This window comes from Centroberyx affinis, unplaced genomic scaffold (assembly GCF_046629955.1).
Source record: "Centroberyx affinis isolate AG114_WGS23_722 - 3 ecotype Tasmania unplaced genomic scaffold, CSIRO-AGI_Caff_v1 ptg005190l_1, whole genome shotgun sequence".
Classification (NCBI taxonomy): Eukaryota; Metazoa; Chordata; class Actinopteri; order Beryciformes; family Berycidae; genus Centroberyx; species Centroberyx affinis.
Window position 1 is genome coordinate 19,054 of NW_027282581.1, and position 13,715 is coordinate 32,768.

At 41.9% G+C, this 13,715-nt stretch overlaps 2 protein-coding genes across 2 annotated transcripts; one reads left to right on the top strand and one right to left on the bottom strand.

Moving 5' to 3' along the window:
- Positions 1–569: 569 nt before the first annotated feature.
- LOC139666890 (archaemetzincin-2) lies at positions 570–6,622 on the top strand. The gene is made up of 7 exons (XM_071546232.1): positions 570–701; positions 1,608–1,896; positions 2,816–2,989; positions 3,163–3,291; positions 3,691–3,854; positions 4,103–4,279; positions 5,083–6,622. The coding sequence occupies exons 2-7, from the start codon at positions 1,608–1,610 to the stop codon at positions 5,233–5,235; spliced, it is 1,086 nt and encodes a 361-aa protein (XP_071402333.1). The 5' UTR covers positions 570–701; the 3' UTR covers positions 5,236–6,622.
- LOC139666888 (monocarboxylate transporter 7) lies at positions 6,512–9,824 on the bottom strand. The gene is made up of 5 exons (XM_071546230.1): positions 9,587–9,824; positions 9,272–9,415; positions 8,998–9,126; positions 7,336–8,328; positions 6,512–6,759 (listed from the first exon to the last, which is right to left on the bottom strand). Exons 1-5 carry the CDS (start codon positions 9,822–9,824, stop codon positions 6,512–6,514), a joined length of 1,752 nt encoding a protein of 583 aa, XP_071402331.1.
- Between the last annotated feature and the right edge of the window lie 3,891 nt (positions 9,825–13,715).

Here is a 13,715-nt window from a genome sequence, read left to right on the forward strand (position 1 = left end):
CGCAGTAACTCAGTATGACAAGCTCACACTCATCTTATCAGGAAGCCCAGGTTGTGTGAGTCAACTCCAGCTGGTTGAAGCACAGCCGTGTCACCGTTAGAAAGCTAAAAATCCCGGCTGTACTTCAGACCCGCAAGCCGCCTCTGCCTATGCCTCGGTGGGAGTAGAAACGGATACTGGACGTCAGAAAGCTAGCTAGCTCTCGGTTACGCAATGAAATCTCGAGGAACTTCAGCCATGACAGCAAAGGCAACAAGCTAACTTGCTAGCTGCTACCGTACTACTCGTTGAGCTGCTGTGCTAACGGCAACGTTAGGTTCTTCCGCTTTCGTATTCCCTACACTCGCCGTAAGTTAACTGTTGTCTGTATTTGACAGCAGTCTGAAACAAGACGAGAAATAATCAAATCCTCAGTAGGATAACTGATGCTGTGGCGAAAATGAAAACGAACTGAAAATAACGACACAAGCCACTTTTTGCTAAACGTCAACGGCTGGCTGAACAGCACTGATCCGTTGCCCGCAGCCGGTGTTCTGTTTACATGACGTCACGTGACGTAACGACAAGGCGGAAACAGAGGAGGCTCCACCACTCGCCTTCCCGTGTGTCAATATTATGCTGCTAGGCTGCGCTGTAGGCCTAGATGTCGTCGCACCCGGGCAAAACTTCATCTGTGGGCTCCATGAACTAGCCTGGTTCAGGTAAAACTGCGTCTTTTGTATAGATTTTTTTTTTTTTCGAGAATAGTTTTCCCACTCATTTACCGAATAGTAACAATGCTTATGCTGCGTTATCCGACACACTTTCAGTTTCCAAATGTAGTACGTAGAATGTAAAGTTATATTTCCCTCTCTTAATTATCTATATGTTCATATATTTTGGTTATGAAATGTCCAATTAATCCTAGACACCACTTCTCATCCTCGGTGAGCTGATGCAGCTGTACCCAAATCTGCATATACTGTACATGTATCTACATCTATAAAGGGAATCAAATCAACTTGATAGGGTGTATAGATTTTGTCTGTTTTTTTGGTACATCCTATAAATATACTGGAATTTCACATTGTCTTCATATTCTCATATTGCTTGTATTTGTTATATATTGCATATATAGATATTATATTTTTTCACTGATTTCATACTGAACATATTTCACATATTTTCACATTTTAAGGTAATATATTCTCATATAGTACATATTTTTCATTTTTTCTTGTTCTCAGTAAATTCTGCTGCTATTACTATTACAGCTATTTTGCACACCTTCTTAGTGCTGTAATCCATACTTTTTTTTATACTTTCATTCATACATTTCTGCCTAACATGTAGTGTCAGAATATATCATCTCATCTCTCTCAAATATATTTAAATATAAACTGAATATATTTCAGACTTTAAGGCTCAAATGTCAGCCACCACAGTTCATTTAAATTGTTTGTCATAAGCATCCATAGGTTGCCACATGTCTAAAGGGTCACCATACCCAAGCTGTATCAGTGAGGAACGGATGATTGATCTCTACATTATAGCCAGACCATGTTTCTATTTCACCTTGACGTCGTCTGTAACCATGTCAGTGTTTTGTCTTAATGTCTGTCCAACAGATGCAGGTGATCCAGCACTCTGCGGAGACGCTGCGCACAGCTCTGATCTCCAGCCGGCGTGACTTGGCTGATCGCTACAAAAAGTACACCAAAAATGAAAGGCGTCTTATGGAGGAAGGGCTCCAGCCAGGAGGGCCTGGTTCCCTGTTCCGGCCCATCACGGTGCACGCTGGCATGGACTGGATGGCCTCTCACCCTGAGGAGCCCCAGGACTTCCAGAGCTTCTACAGTTACCCGCACCGCAAGACCCCCACCGCAAGCCACAATACCATTTACATTCAGACCATAGGTGAGCCTGTCTGTGTCCAGTAGGGTTAGATCCTCTGCCTGTTAGCCCCCATGATACACTGGATGATATTGTGACGAACATGTGTATATTTAGTGTTGCTCTATGCCAGTCCAATAATGCATACCCCTTGAGCACATAAAAAGCCCCAGCACACATTTAAATTTTTAATAATGATTTTGATTAATTAATTTTCCATTTAAAGCCTAATGTATCCCAGATTCCCCCTACCATTGAATAGATGTAGTGGGTCACCCTGCCCTTAAGAGCTTAACATTAAAAGCATTTCATTAACTGGGTTTCAGTGGAGGGTTTTAATGTCCTATGATGGTGTAAATGCTGTTTCAGGTTTACCACCCTGAGAAGAAGACAATTCTTGGCTAAATTTAAAGATTTTGTATATTGGGTATCGATAGCTCCAATATTAGTCTTCAAAAAGCCATATCAGTCAAACTCTATTGTCTAGTCATTGTCTACCTTATAAACACACAAGCTCAATGGCCAGTCAACTCTGTCACTAACAGATGATGTTATGACCGCTTACTGTAGAGTTAGTAAGATTTCATGTGAACTGCACAGTGTAAGTTAACTAGCTGCACAGCTAGACAGACAAGCCAGTCAAGCCAGTTAAATAAGATCATTTATACTGTATGTTCCATTAGCTGATTTACTGCTCTTAGTTTTTATAACTTTCATGATGACTTTCCACATTTCTGTTGTAGCTCGACACCCACAATCAACCCACTGATGCAGCCAATGAATAGGAGATATGCATTCAAGAAACCACACACTTAATGTATCTAGGGCTTTACAGATGAGGAGGCATGCATGTTATCCAGGGTTTTTTTTTACTCTGTGTACGGCATGTCACACGGTTATTAAGCCTGACATTTAGCCTTGTTCCTACACTGTTTTCTGTTAGGCTACTTCGGGGCGGCAGGGGCGCAGACAGACCAGTATGTGGACTGGCTCAGAGAATACTGCCTGGCCTTCTTCTATGGGCTGTCCGTCAAGTTGCTACCGCCGGTTACTGTGGCTGAAACCGGATGTTCTTTCAGGGTCAACAGCAACTCACACAACCTCCAGATCCTCACTGGTAGGCCAGGGAAGATCCCTTCCTCCACTCCTGGCTAGCCTAGATTCTATCTTTATGTTTTTTTGTCTGTTTTCCATGTGTTTCCATGTGGGAGTTTCAGGGGGAAAGCAGTTATTTCAAGCTGGAATGTCCATGATAGTGGTTTGGCATTATTGCTTTCTCTCAAAATTCAGGTGACCTGCTGCGATTCCTGGAAAAAAGGAAGCCTGAAGATGCTTTTTGTATTGTTGGAATAACAATGATCGACCTCTACCCTAAAGACTCCTGGAACTTTGTCTTTGGACAGGCTTCGCTCACTATGGGTGAGCTTATACTACAAAGTAGTCGTTAAGAAAATATAACTTGTTCTGAGACTTGGGAGCAAGGCTGTTACCAGACTAAAATTGTTAATAATACCCCACAGTCTCTCAACATATTCTAAATCTGAAAATCTTAAAATGTCCTAATATGGACATTTAAACAGCAGAGCATGACATTTTGAACAGAGCATCAATAAAATGAGTAAAAAGAGTAAATCTTAATATCCTAATACAGTCAGGATAATTTGCACTCTGTATAATACCTCAAATATGCAGTCTCAGATGATGTAATATGTCTGAGGTGCCACTAGATGGTGCTAAACTCAAAAACAATACAACCCAGTAAATAGGAGCGTTTTTACTGCCTGTATCCTCACCTTTGTCTTCCATCTTTGCCTGCAGGAATGGGTGTTTTCAGCTTTGCCAGGTATGATGACAACTTCTACAGCAGGAGCTACGCTGGCAGGCTGAAGAAAGGGCTTCAGCCGAAACGTGGGGCCTATTCTGTGTTTGAGGGTTATTACACTCCCCCCATCACCGGCACTCTGCTGCTTCGCTCCTGCAAGGTTAGTTACAAGCATGATCTCACACTCCATATTATAAAACACTACTTTGTCTAAGGTGCATTAATAGTTAGGTCTAAATTTAATTCAGTGCAGTTTGGAACTTTCTTTTTGGTGCGATAAACTTTTGAATGGCCTTGCACAAAATTCCCTCCCAGTCCTTTACTATCATCAATACTGCTGACGTCTGTGCCTGCGGATTGGTAGCATAATCAGAAAACTATTAGAAAGTTTTAAATGTTTGTTTCCAGGTAATTACCCATGAGATCGGCCATATGTTTGGGATACAGCACTGCCAGTGGGTGAACTGTGTCATGCAGGGCTCCAACCACCTGGAGGAGTCGGACCGTCGGCCGCTGTTCCTCTGTCCCATCTGCCTCCGCAAGCTGCAGTCCTCAATCGGCTTCAGAATAGCCGACAGATATAAGGTAAATAAGGACAAAAAATAAAGTGACCCTCGTTTTAAAGATAATCATGACCTCAACATAAGGTCAAATAGGACATTTCACCAGCGAAATATGAGGTAACCCTGACTGATGATAATCACAACTTCTCCATTTAAGAGTTTTTCTTACATTTGAGTTTGGTATTCACCCACTTGGTGCTATGCCAATAAGTTAAGCCTTAGCGTCGCATACAAAGGAAATCCAGGCTTCAATTTCAACCCACTTTCCAGCAACATCCCATGCACTGCAATACTGAGAACATTGTAGTCTGGCAGACATGTCTGAGTTCACAGGGAATCCTTAAAGCAGCATGAATTTTAACCTGAGTGTGCTGAGCTGGTAGATAAATAATACTGAAAGACATATTTCAGTCTTCATGTCTATATCACAATGACAGTTTGAATTTTAACCATGATTGTATGATCTGTTTGAACAGCAGTATGCGTATCACCTATTTGCTCTCTTCATAAGATGCCACCCCTCACTTAATGTAGGAGGAGGGATATGGTTCTTCTGAATCACAAGACTTTAGTCAAATGTCAATCTAAAATGAAGAGTGTAGTTCAATAAAACACAAAGAATCGTCTAGACTGGTAGATTATACCTCATCAACAGGAGCTGCTCTTGAATATTACAAATAAAGCAGAACAGTCCTTGAATTGTGTGAAGAATAGTTAGAGCACATTTTGATCAAGGCTCACCAGAAGATCAGTTTTATCAATAGACACAACCAGGTGCATTCAGGTTTGTTTTTTTTATTGAATGGTTGTTTCTGTGTTCATCAGGCCTTACTGCACTGGATGGAGGAGGATCAGACTGAAACATCCCCCACTGCCTCTCAGTCTGTGCTCCACTTCCCCAAACCCATTCAGGCCTTTGACACATCCAGACTGTGGCTGCTCAGGTGCCTGGACATACTGGAAAATGATAAACTATAGTAACTTCCCATAAATCTGGATATGAACAGGGCATAATGCAGGAGAATGGGATGTTGCAATGCACTTAGCTCTGAGCTCGTCTCTTGTACCATGCAAATGATTTCTGTGCTTATTATCTGCTGCTGTTTGGCTGCATATCAGAATTTTGAGGTTGGTTTGAGGAATTACAGTAAATACTCTAATGATGATTATAAAGACAGTTGATCTATTCTAGCTAAGACCTGCTTTCTTTTCCCTGTCCTCCAATTCTATGATTTAATAACTGTTACAGCCCAAGTACAAAATGACCAGAGCCAACTCATCAATATGACAAGTATTGGTTACTCATAGTGATATGTCAGGAAGTAGAGGCTCTGTATATTAGGATTATTAGGTATATTGGGAAGCGTGTAGATTAAGGAAGGTGGAGTATTACATTTGTCATATTTTGCAGAGCATAATGTGATAAATATACAACACAAGTTTGAATTTGCCGGTTCAGGTTGACGTTTATGAATGCAGATAGTTGCATGCAAATCTGAGGTTCAAAGCACTTTGTAGCTTTATTGTGAATGAACACATTTTTCATTACAAAAATATTTTTGTGAACATTACATATCAAATATTTGACACGGTACAATTTCAGCTTCTTGACAGTTTCATTAAAAATAAACGCTTGTAAATTACACACACTATTTCCTGAGATTTATGTAAATTCCAAGAGAGAGCATCTCTTCCAATAGATTTCATGTTAGAGAATCAGTGCAATTTGTTGTGCATGCAGCTACATATACTACACAGTTTTTATGGCTATTGTCATGGTATTGATCACCAGTGGATAATTAGTTCATCAAGTTTCTGTGTTACATCTCCTTTCTTGAATATCTAAAAATAAGGCACCTGGTGTCATATTTGACACCATCGTCCATTCACAGCAACAAATGTTCAACTACTTTCAGCTGGTATTGAACAGTATATTCTTCAATTTTAAGGTTAAAAAACACTGTATGGTACAGCAGGTATGTAAGGTACAGTTGTTAAGTCCATACTGTGATCTAAAAGCTCTCATGGTTCCTCTCAGAGACCAGATCTCCAACGGCAGGTCTTAAATCATGAATATGGGTCTTTCCCTACCCATCGTCTTGTTTAAGCGCTCTGCCAGCAGCGGTCTTCCTCCACCCTCATATGGCTTCACCCCTTTATTATCCTCAGGACTATGTTTTCACCTCATGCAGAATCAGTAACTTCCTGGCCCTTTCCTTTGGTCCCATGCTGGTTGTGGGAAAGATCTACTTACTTAAACATCTACTTCCAAGCAATCCTGCGGACTGTCTCTTCTTCTGTCCTGTTCATGCGCTCCGCTCTGTTCTGCAGAGTTCCCTGTCCCTCCACATGTGGCCTCGTGGCATTGCGGATCCCTCCTCCTGCAGGGTAATCCTCTCTTAGCGGGCTTCACCAAACCCAGGAACACGGCGCCCAGAGCCATGCCGGCTGCACAGGAGTAAAACGCTGAGCCGTAGTTCTGAGTCAGATCCACCAGGACACCTGGGGGTAGAAGAGAGTACAGTGGAAGTATGAAGAAAGAAAACATCTATTATATTAGGCTAGATCTAAGCCTTATCAAATGGGATAAATCTGTCACCGACTATGGTTACACCTGGCATTTCAATGTGATTTTTGAGATGTGATTCTAAAGATTAGATTTTAAGAGATCAGCAATATTGTACTTGATTCATGGACCAAAGATTACCTGCAGCTCTAAAACACCTTGTTTAGAACTTTAGAAATCCATTTTAGAAGCCCCTCTCTCTTAATTAATTGCAGCCTCTGCAATTTGGAAATTGCAGAAGTTCATATTGCGATTTCTAATTTTTTTCTATTCATTGTTCAGCTCTACTGCATTACTTTCTCCCACCCTCCTGCTCCATCTCCTTACATTGCTTTTGTGCGCATGGTGGCTGGATTGGGTCCAGACTACGTAGAATTCAGATCACAATTTTTTTTTTTTTGTGTGTTCACATCTGTCACTTAATGCATGCTGGTGTGATCAGATGATAAAAAGTTGCATTGAAGCAACAAGTGTAACCACAGCCAGTGTTTCTGGTAAGACATAATTCTTACCTCCCAGTGGGGGGCCGGCCAGCCCAGCAAAGCTCTGTATGAACACATAGACCCCAGCAGCAGAGGACATCCTCTGTATGCCCACCACATCGTCCTCAGCCAGCAGGGGGATGTGAGTGCACGCTATGGTTCCCATAAAGAACCCATACAAGGCACAGCACACAGCCAGGCCGTAGAACTCCCACACTAACGTAAAGGCCACTAGGACCAGAGTCATGAAGATTACACATGCCAGAAGCACCAGCAGCTTCTTCTTCCTCAGCCGGTTCCTGCTCAGGACCCACCCGATGGAGAACCGGCCGAAGATTTCAGCCACAGCCATGGTGGAGAGCATGTAGGTGGCGCGGTCCCGCTCCACGCCTCGACTCACGCTCAGCTCGATGATGTAGAGCTGAGGGGCGAAGAAGCCAAGCGTGGCGAATAGTCCGAAGAGAGAGTAGCAGATGAAGCTGCCCTCCCTGAGGATGGAGAAATCTAGAAGTTTATTATTCTTTGTCGATAAGATTTCATCCCCTCCTTCCTTTTCCTCTTCTTCCCTTGTTCCCTTCTCTGCGTCTCTGTTGTTTTTCTCCCCCTCCTGTTCAGGTTCTTTACTCTCTGCCTTCTGTGCTGCCTCTAAACTTTCTTCCTTATGCAGTAAAATCCTCTCCTCTTGGCTTCTTTCACCCGTGTCCTTCAGAGATTGGACACCAGAGTCTCCAGAGTCCACAGAGTCTCTGGTTAGCTCATTGTCCTGACTGTGGGAGATGTTCTGTGCGTGCGAGCTCTCCTTTATAATTGAATCTCCTGAGTTTGTGCCCTCTAAGTTCTCCTGCGTACCGAGGGCTTCCAGTTCCTTTGAGGACAATCCGTCAGTCTCTGTCTCTCGGGCCGCTCTGGGCTTGATAATGATCGGCCGAAGCAGAGCTCCACAGACGATGATGGATCCCTGCAGAGCGCCGATCACCACCATGGTGTAACGCCAGCCGATGCTGTCCCTCAACGCAGAGAAGGCTGAGAAGGGAGAAGAGTGAATGAGGGAGTGTTCACTGATAAAACTAAATAAACAAGACAAGACTAGACAAGACTAGACAGGTAATATTAGGGTTAGACTGATACTGTATATCAGTTTGCCAATTGGGCCGATATTGGCCTTTTTTAAAAGTATTGGATATCGTCCAGTCATATCGTCCACTGTCAATATGATGGAGGTTCTACTCTGACCACACCTACATAGCCTAAAAACAGTCTGTGAAACCTGCAATGAAATATTATTTTCTTGGGACATTTTATTGATTCATTTTAACATAATCCTGATGAGTCATCCAGCCTTAAAGAGCTGCTTGTTTGGTTTTCAATGGAGCGTTTTAGTGTCCCATGATGGTCTAATTGCTGTTTCAGAGGCTTTCCCACCCTGACAAGAATACAATTCTGGGCAGAAACACTGAATACTTGTAATTGTTTGGCTTTAATTATTGAATACTGGCACAAAATATCAGCTTCACTACAAAAATCCCAGTATTGGACTTCAAAAGCCCATATAGGTCTAACCCTACTACTCATCCCCCACCCACAAAACACACCTTCATTACATGCTTTTCATCAGCCACATACACACACCTCCGTCAGCAGGCATGTAAAAAAAAAATATCTAAAAACATCAGTGGTAACTCACACACTCACCGGGTGCCAGGGCAAACATGGAGAAGGACTCTCCAGTGGAGGCCACAGCTGTGACCAGAGACCGTCGACGGTTAAAATACTGAGACAGGATGGTCACAGTGGGCAGGAAGGTCAGACAGTAGCCCAGACCTGCGCAGGGGAAAGGAGACACAAATTAGTCGTAATAAAGTCTTATTTAGACAGACAAGTTGACAAAGAACGCACAGAAGAACCTCATTTTATGTTATGAGGCAGGGAGAGAGAGAGAGAGAGAGAGAAAAAACCAATGCAATACCTGCAACTACTCCAGTGGTGATGTACATTTGATTGATGGAGGTGGTAAAGCCTGTGGTGATGGTTCCCATGGCGATGAGCAATCCTCCAGTCATAACAACCGGTTGGAACCCAAACCGGTTGGTCGTCACGGAGGAGAGGGGAGCTGAGGACCGGTGGGGAACAAATTATTGTTAAAACGTAGACTATGCCTGATAACAGACCTCAAAAAGTCTTTATTGTCTTTATGTTCAATCTCACTTTGTCTCTGTTGTTGAATAGCCTTTTTTTGGCTTTCTAGGCTTTGCATCCACTTAACTACATCAGCTTCACTCACCAGTGAAGGTCATGACGAAGACGCAGATGGAAATGATCCAGGACACTCGGCTGTTGGTCTCCCCAAACTCCTCCATCAGGCCCTGGAGGAAGATGCCGAAGCTCTTGATGGTGCCGTAGGTGAAAACCTCCACCAGGAAGAAGGCCAGGGCCACCAGCCAGCCCCAGCCTCCGTCCGGGGCCTCTGGGTACACGTTGGGCCCCAGGAAGCCCCCTCCTCTGAACACACACCCTGCCATGGGTGAGGCTGAGGCAGGAGAGACAAGGGATGGAGATGAAACTGATGGTCAGCTTTAGTATGAGGCTTAGTGGTGTGTGAGTGTGAAAATAAACTAGTCTTATAGGCTATTTGACTGACAAACTTTGTGAGGTTGACTAATTTAAAATGCAAAGGGGAGAGACTCAAGGTTTGTGCAAAATGTTTGAGCAGCGGTGAACCTCTGAAGTAATCTATTGTGGAAGCGCCTAGGAAACGTGAACGCGCATGTGGGTAGCGTCAGTTTGCGCCTATCGAGGTCCGCTGTGAGTATACAACTTAAAGAAAGATTCCTGCTTTTTTTGTTCATTTACAGCAGTAACAAACATACTTTTAATGAACAGTGGATATTTTAGTCACTAAGAAAGCATCAGCCACCAGCCAAATTACATTTTAACACGTCTTTGATCTTAGATAAACAACAATATTGCAGCTTTATTCTCGGTTTAAGGAATTAAAAGAATCTCGCGTTATGATACTTAAACTATAAACAACCAGCATCAAGAAATTACGGCTGCACGCAAACCAGCATAAAGTTACACCAATTTTTTGTAAAATATTGACTCACTCTGCCTAAACGTCTCGTGTTGCTCCTCTCGTCAGTCAGCATAAGTTTGAAGAGGGAAACCTGCTCCTGTTTTGGTTCGGTTAAGCAAATGATCTGACTGAATACCTGCTGGCTCAGCGGTATTATGTTAATTACTGTATTTTGATGTGAGCTCTCTCCAGCAGCGCGTGTCATTTAACCAAATGTGCTTCTATGGATCCTTACTGGGCTACTGTTTAATGTGCAAACACTGTCACTGTAACCAAGGAGGGAAAACCAGCAGCAAAAGTTCAGCCTCTTTCTCAACAATTACTTATAATACATAGGGGAGAACGGGGTCAAATTAACCACTTTTTGCATTTTTGCTATGGATATTTAAGGTTGTTCGGCATTTATGGAAATAAAAAAAAATCGATTTTTTTAGAAGTATGATCCATTAAAAAAAGTGTATTTTACATAGGGGTAAGTTCAGCCATATGGGGGTAAAATGTTACACAGCCTAAAACCTGTACTCCTTTGTTGCTTTTTCTCAATATATCTCTTCAATGTTATTCTGTCTAATTTCTGTTCCCTTGCCATTGATCAAATCGACTTCCTTGGCTGTTCGTTTTAGATCCTCCAAGGTGGCCGAACCATTTGCATTGCAATATTTGAAAATACCACATTAGCCTACCACACATTTAGGGTTAGATTAACTACATTTTAATAGAATGTAAATATAATTAGATAAGGGTATGTTCAGCTCAACCTGTTCCAGGGCAACATTTTGGCAGAACTGCTTCACAAAGTAACTCAGCAACACAGTTATGCTATGCATCTATGACCTAATATTGTACCTTTTACAGCCTTAAGCTAATATATAATAAAGCCTAAAACGTATCTACTTCCATTTAGACACAATAATCATGACACCTTTACCATGTTGAAATCACTCCATCAAAAATCACTTTTATTGATCTGGCTTAGGCTGGTGTAGGATTTCCTTGAAATAAAGGGATTATTTTACCCAGAGGTTCAATTTACCCCATTCTCCCCTATATAACATTTAAACTATTCAGATTCAACATTTAAAACTATTATACACCTGATAAGGTCTGCCTTCATGATCTCCAATTAATTATTTTGTTTGGCCCCCAAATTCTCCAGTTAGAAACCTGTTTTGTATTTTTTTTTTTTTTTTTCAAATTTCACAATAGGGGGTGGCTCTTTCATAAGCTGTTCTGGTATTTTAATGAGCCCTTTCTTTTAACTGTTGACTGCACACACTAAACCCAGACGAAAAATCACTACAGTATTCTCATAATATCTCTATGGGGATTCACAATGTGTCTGTGGTGGAGTTTATAGTGAATTTATCGCACTTTATGGCATTTTTATCTTCTACAGTATCGCTATAGTATGACATAGGCTACCTATAAGATATTATAATTTATAGCTTTGTCTCCTCAGGTTCAGGAGAATGCCCCATTTGTTGGCTCTAGAAACACATATAAGGTAGGTGGTGAAGACTGGTGATAAAATAACACTGCAGCGCAAGGCCAGGGGGCATAATGGTGTGTGATCATATACACTGAATAATAAAACATAACATCACACCCAACCTATTTTCTAACAGAATAACTGCCAGTGACGACTCAACACATACAGGTTCTGTACATAAAGATGAACCGAAATTATAATTACGACATGAGCTGACAATGACTAACCTACTAACTTAAGTTAAACTAGCCTATAAACCTATAGCAAATATACAGTAAGTCAACATTACTTAAAAGATAAACATTAGTTAGATTGTATCACTGACCATTCCCAGCACATTGAACTTGGCATATATATATATGTATATGGCACAAAAAGAAGTATAAACATGGGGATAACAGAATATTTTGGTAGTTAGAGTAATTTTGACGAACTTAATCCAGTTACAATACAAGCACCACATATTATGAGTAATTAAATGCTTAAATTATTTCTGCACATGGATATTAAGGATCAGATAAGCTATGGGGATCAGGCTATAACTCAGACTACAGCTGAATTTCCATTCAGTCAGAAAGACTTCAGTGGATCTCCTGACCTATAGCCAACATATACATTTAATTATTGTATTATCACGTTACATTATTAATTCACTAGCACAATGAGAGGATTAGTTTTGTTTCATATTTTCCACTGTTACCTCCCCACGTGTAGCCTAATTCTGTAAAAGTAAAAATTTGAAAACCCCCTCGGCTTACTATATGACCGGTGAAACGGCCATTGCCTTCTTGGCAAATAGTCAGAAAACACTGCATGCCTTGTTAACAGGCTCGGACCGCGTGTTTTTTTTTTTCTCACACAAGCCACGTCTTTGTGAACGGGGTCTCTGAAGCCATCTGGCATGCTTCCTACGGCATTTACCGAGTCCAAAGCAAGATATAACGTGTTTTTAAATAGAGCAGAGTTTTAATTAATGAGGGAGAGAGGAGGTATTGACTTGTAAATCCTCTGCGGCTGATGCAAGTTTTCTGTCAAGCGGCGGCTCATGTGGCCAGTGGTCAATGTGACTTTGAAAACAGTTCACAGACTATACAGACTGTGTAAGTATAACTGTACATATCTAATGTATTATTAGTCGTGCATTGAATATATTTAATGCATGACTTGTTAAAATAGTTTTGTTTTCATATAGCCTAGTAATTTTACTAAAACGTACCACATGGTTACAGTAAAATATTCTGTATTTAAAGATAGTGTTCAGTAGTCTGTTTCTCACCTGTGTGTCCAGATTCAGAGGAAAATAATCCTTATGTAGCCTATCTCGACTGTCCTGCTGTAACCCCGCTCGCGTCGCGCTATATGAATGAATGACTTAACCTCACTGCCCCATATAGGCTACTCTCTCACATGTATGTCCACACATACACACACACACACACACTCTCACTCTCTCTCTGGCTGCCACACACACAAGCACACTGTCCAGAAGGAAAAGGGGATCAGGTTACGGTCAGCTCTGTTCCTATCAGTCTGCAGATCCCCCTCAAGCCCCCAACTCTGGGGTGCAGAGATTTGTTTGAAAAGTCCTATAGTTCAGGTCTGGTGTGCAGTGTGTGTGTGTGTGTGTGTGTGTGTGTGTGTGTGTGGCAGAGAGAGAGAGAGAGAGAGGTTTGGTTTGTGTGTGTCAGGTATGCTGCCTGTGCATGGAGGAGGTATGTGTGTATGTGTGTGTGTGTGTGTGTGTGTGTGTGTGCACAGCTGGCTGACTGATAGATAACTAAGTGCATTATGTAAGCGCTGTGTTGCAGAGATGCTCAGTAGCTGTCTTGGTGTGCGACCTCACAACAC

Bases quoted from the DNA above. Each gene is read 5' to 3' on its own strand.
- LOC139666890 (XM_071546232.1), top strand. From the start codon at position 1,608: ATGCAGGTGATCCAGCACTCTGCGGAGACGCTGCGCACAGCTCTGATC. The intron at 3,292-3,690 runs GTGAGCTTATAC...CTTTGCCTGCAG, and splicing joins ACAGGCTTCGCTCACTATGG to GAATGGGTGTTTTCAGCTTT. The intron at 3,855-4,102 runs GTTAGTTACAAG...GTTTGTTTCCAG, and splicing joins TGCTGCTTCGCTCCTGCAAG to GTAATTACCCATGAGATCGG.
- LOC139666888 (XM_071546230.1), bottom strand. From the start codon at position 9,824: ATGGCAGGGTGTGTGTTCAGAGGAGGGGGCTTCCTGGGGCCCAACGTG. The intron at 9,416-9,586 runs GTGAGTGAAGCT...ACCGGTCCTCAG, and splicing joins CTTCGTCATGACCTTCACTG to CTCCCCTCTCCTCCGTGACG. The intron at 8,329-8,997 runs GTGAGTGTGTGA...CTCCCTTCTCAG, and splicing joins CATGTTTGCCCTGGCACCCG to CCTTCTCTGCGTTGAGGGAC.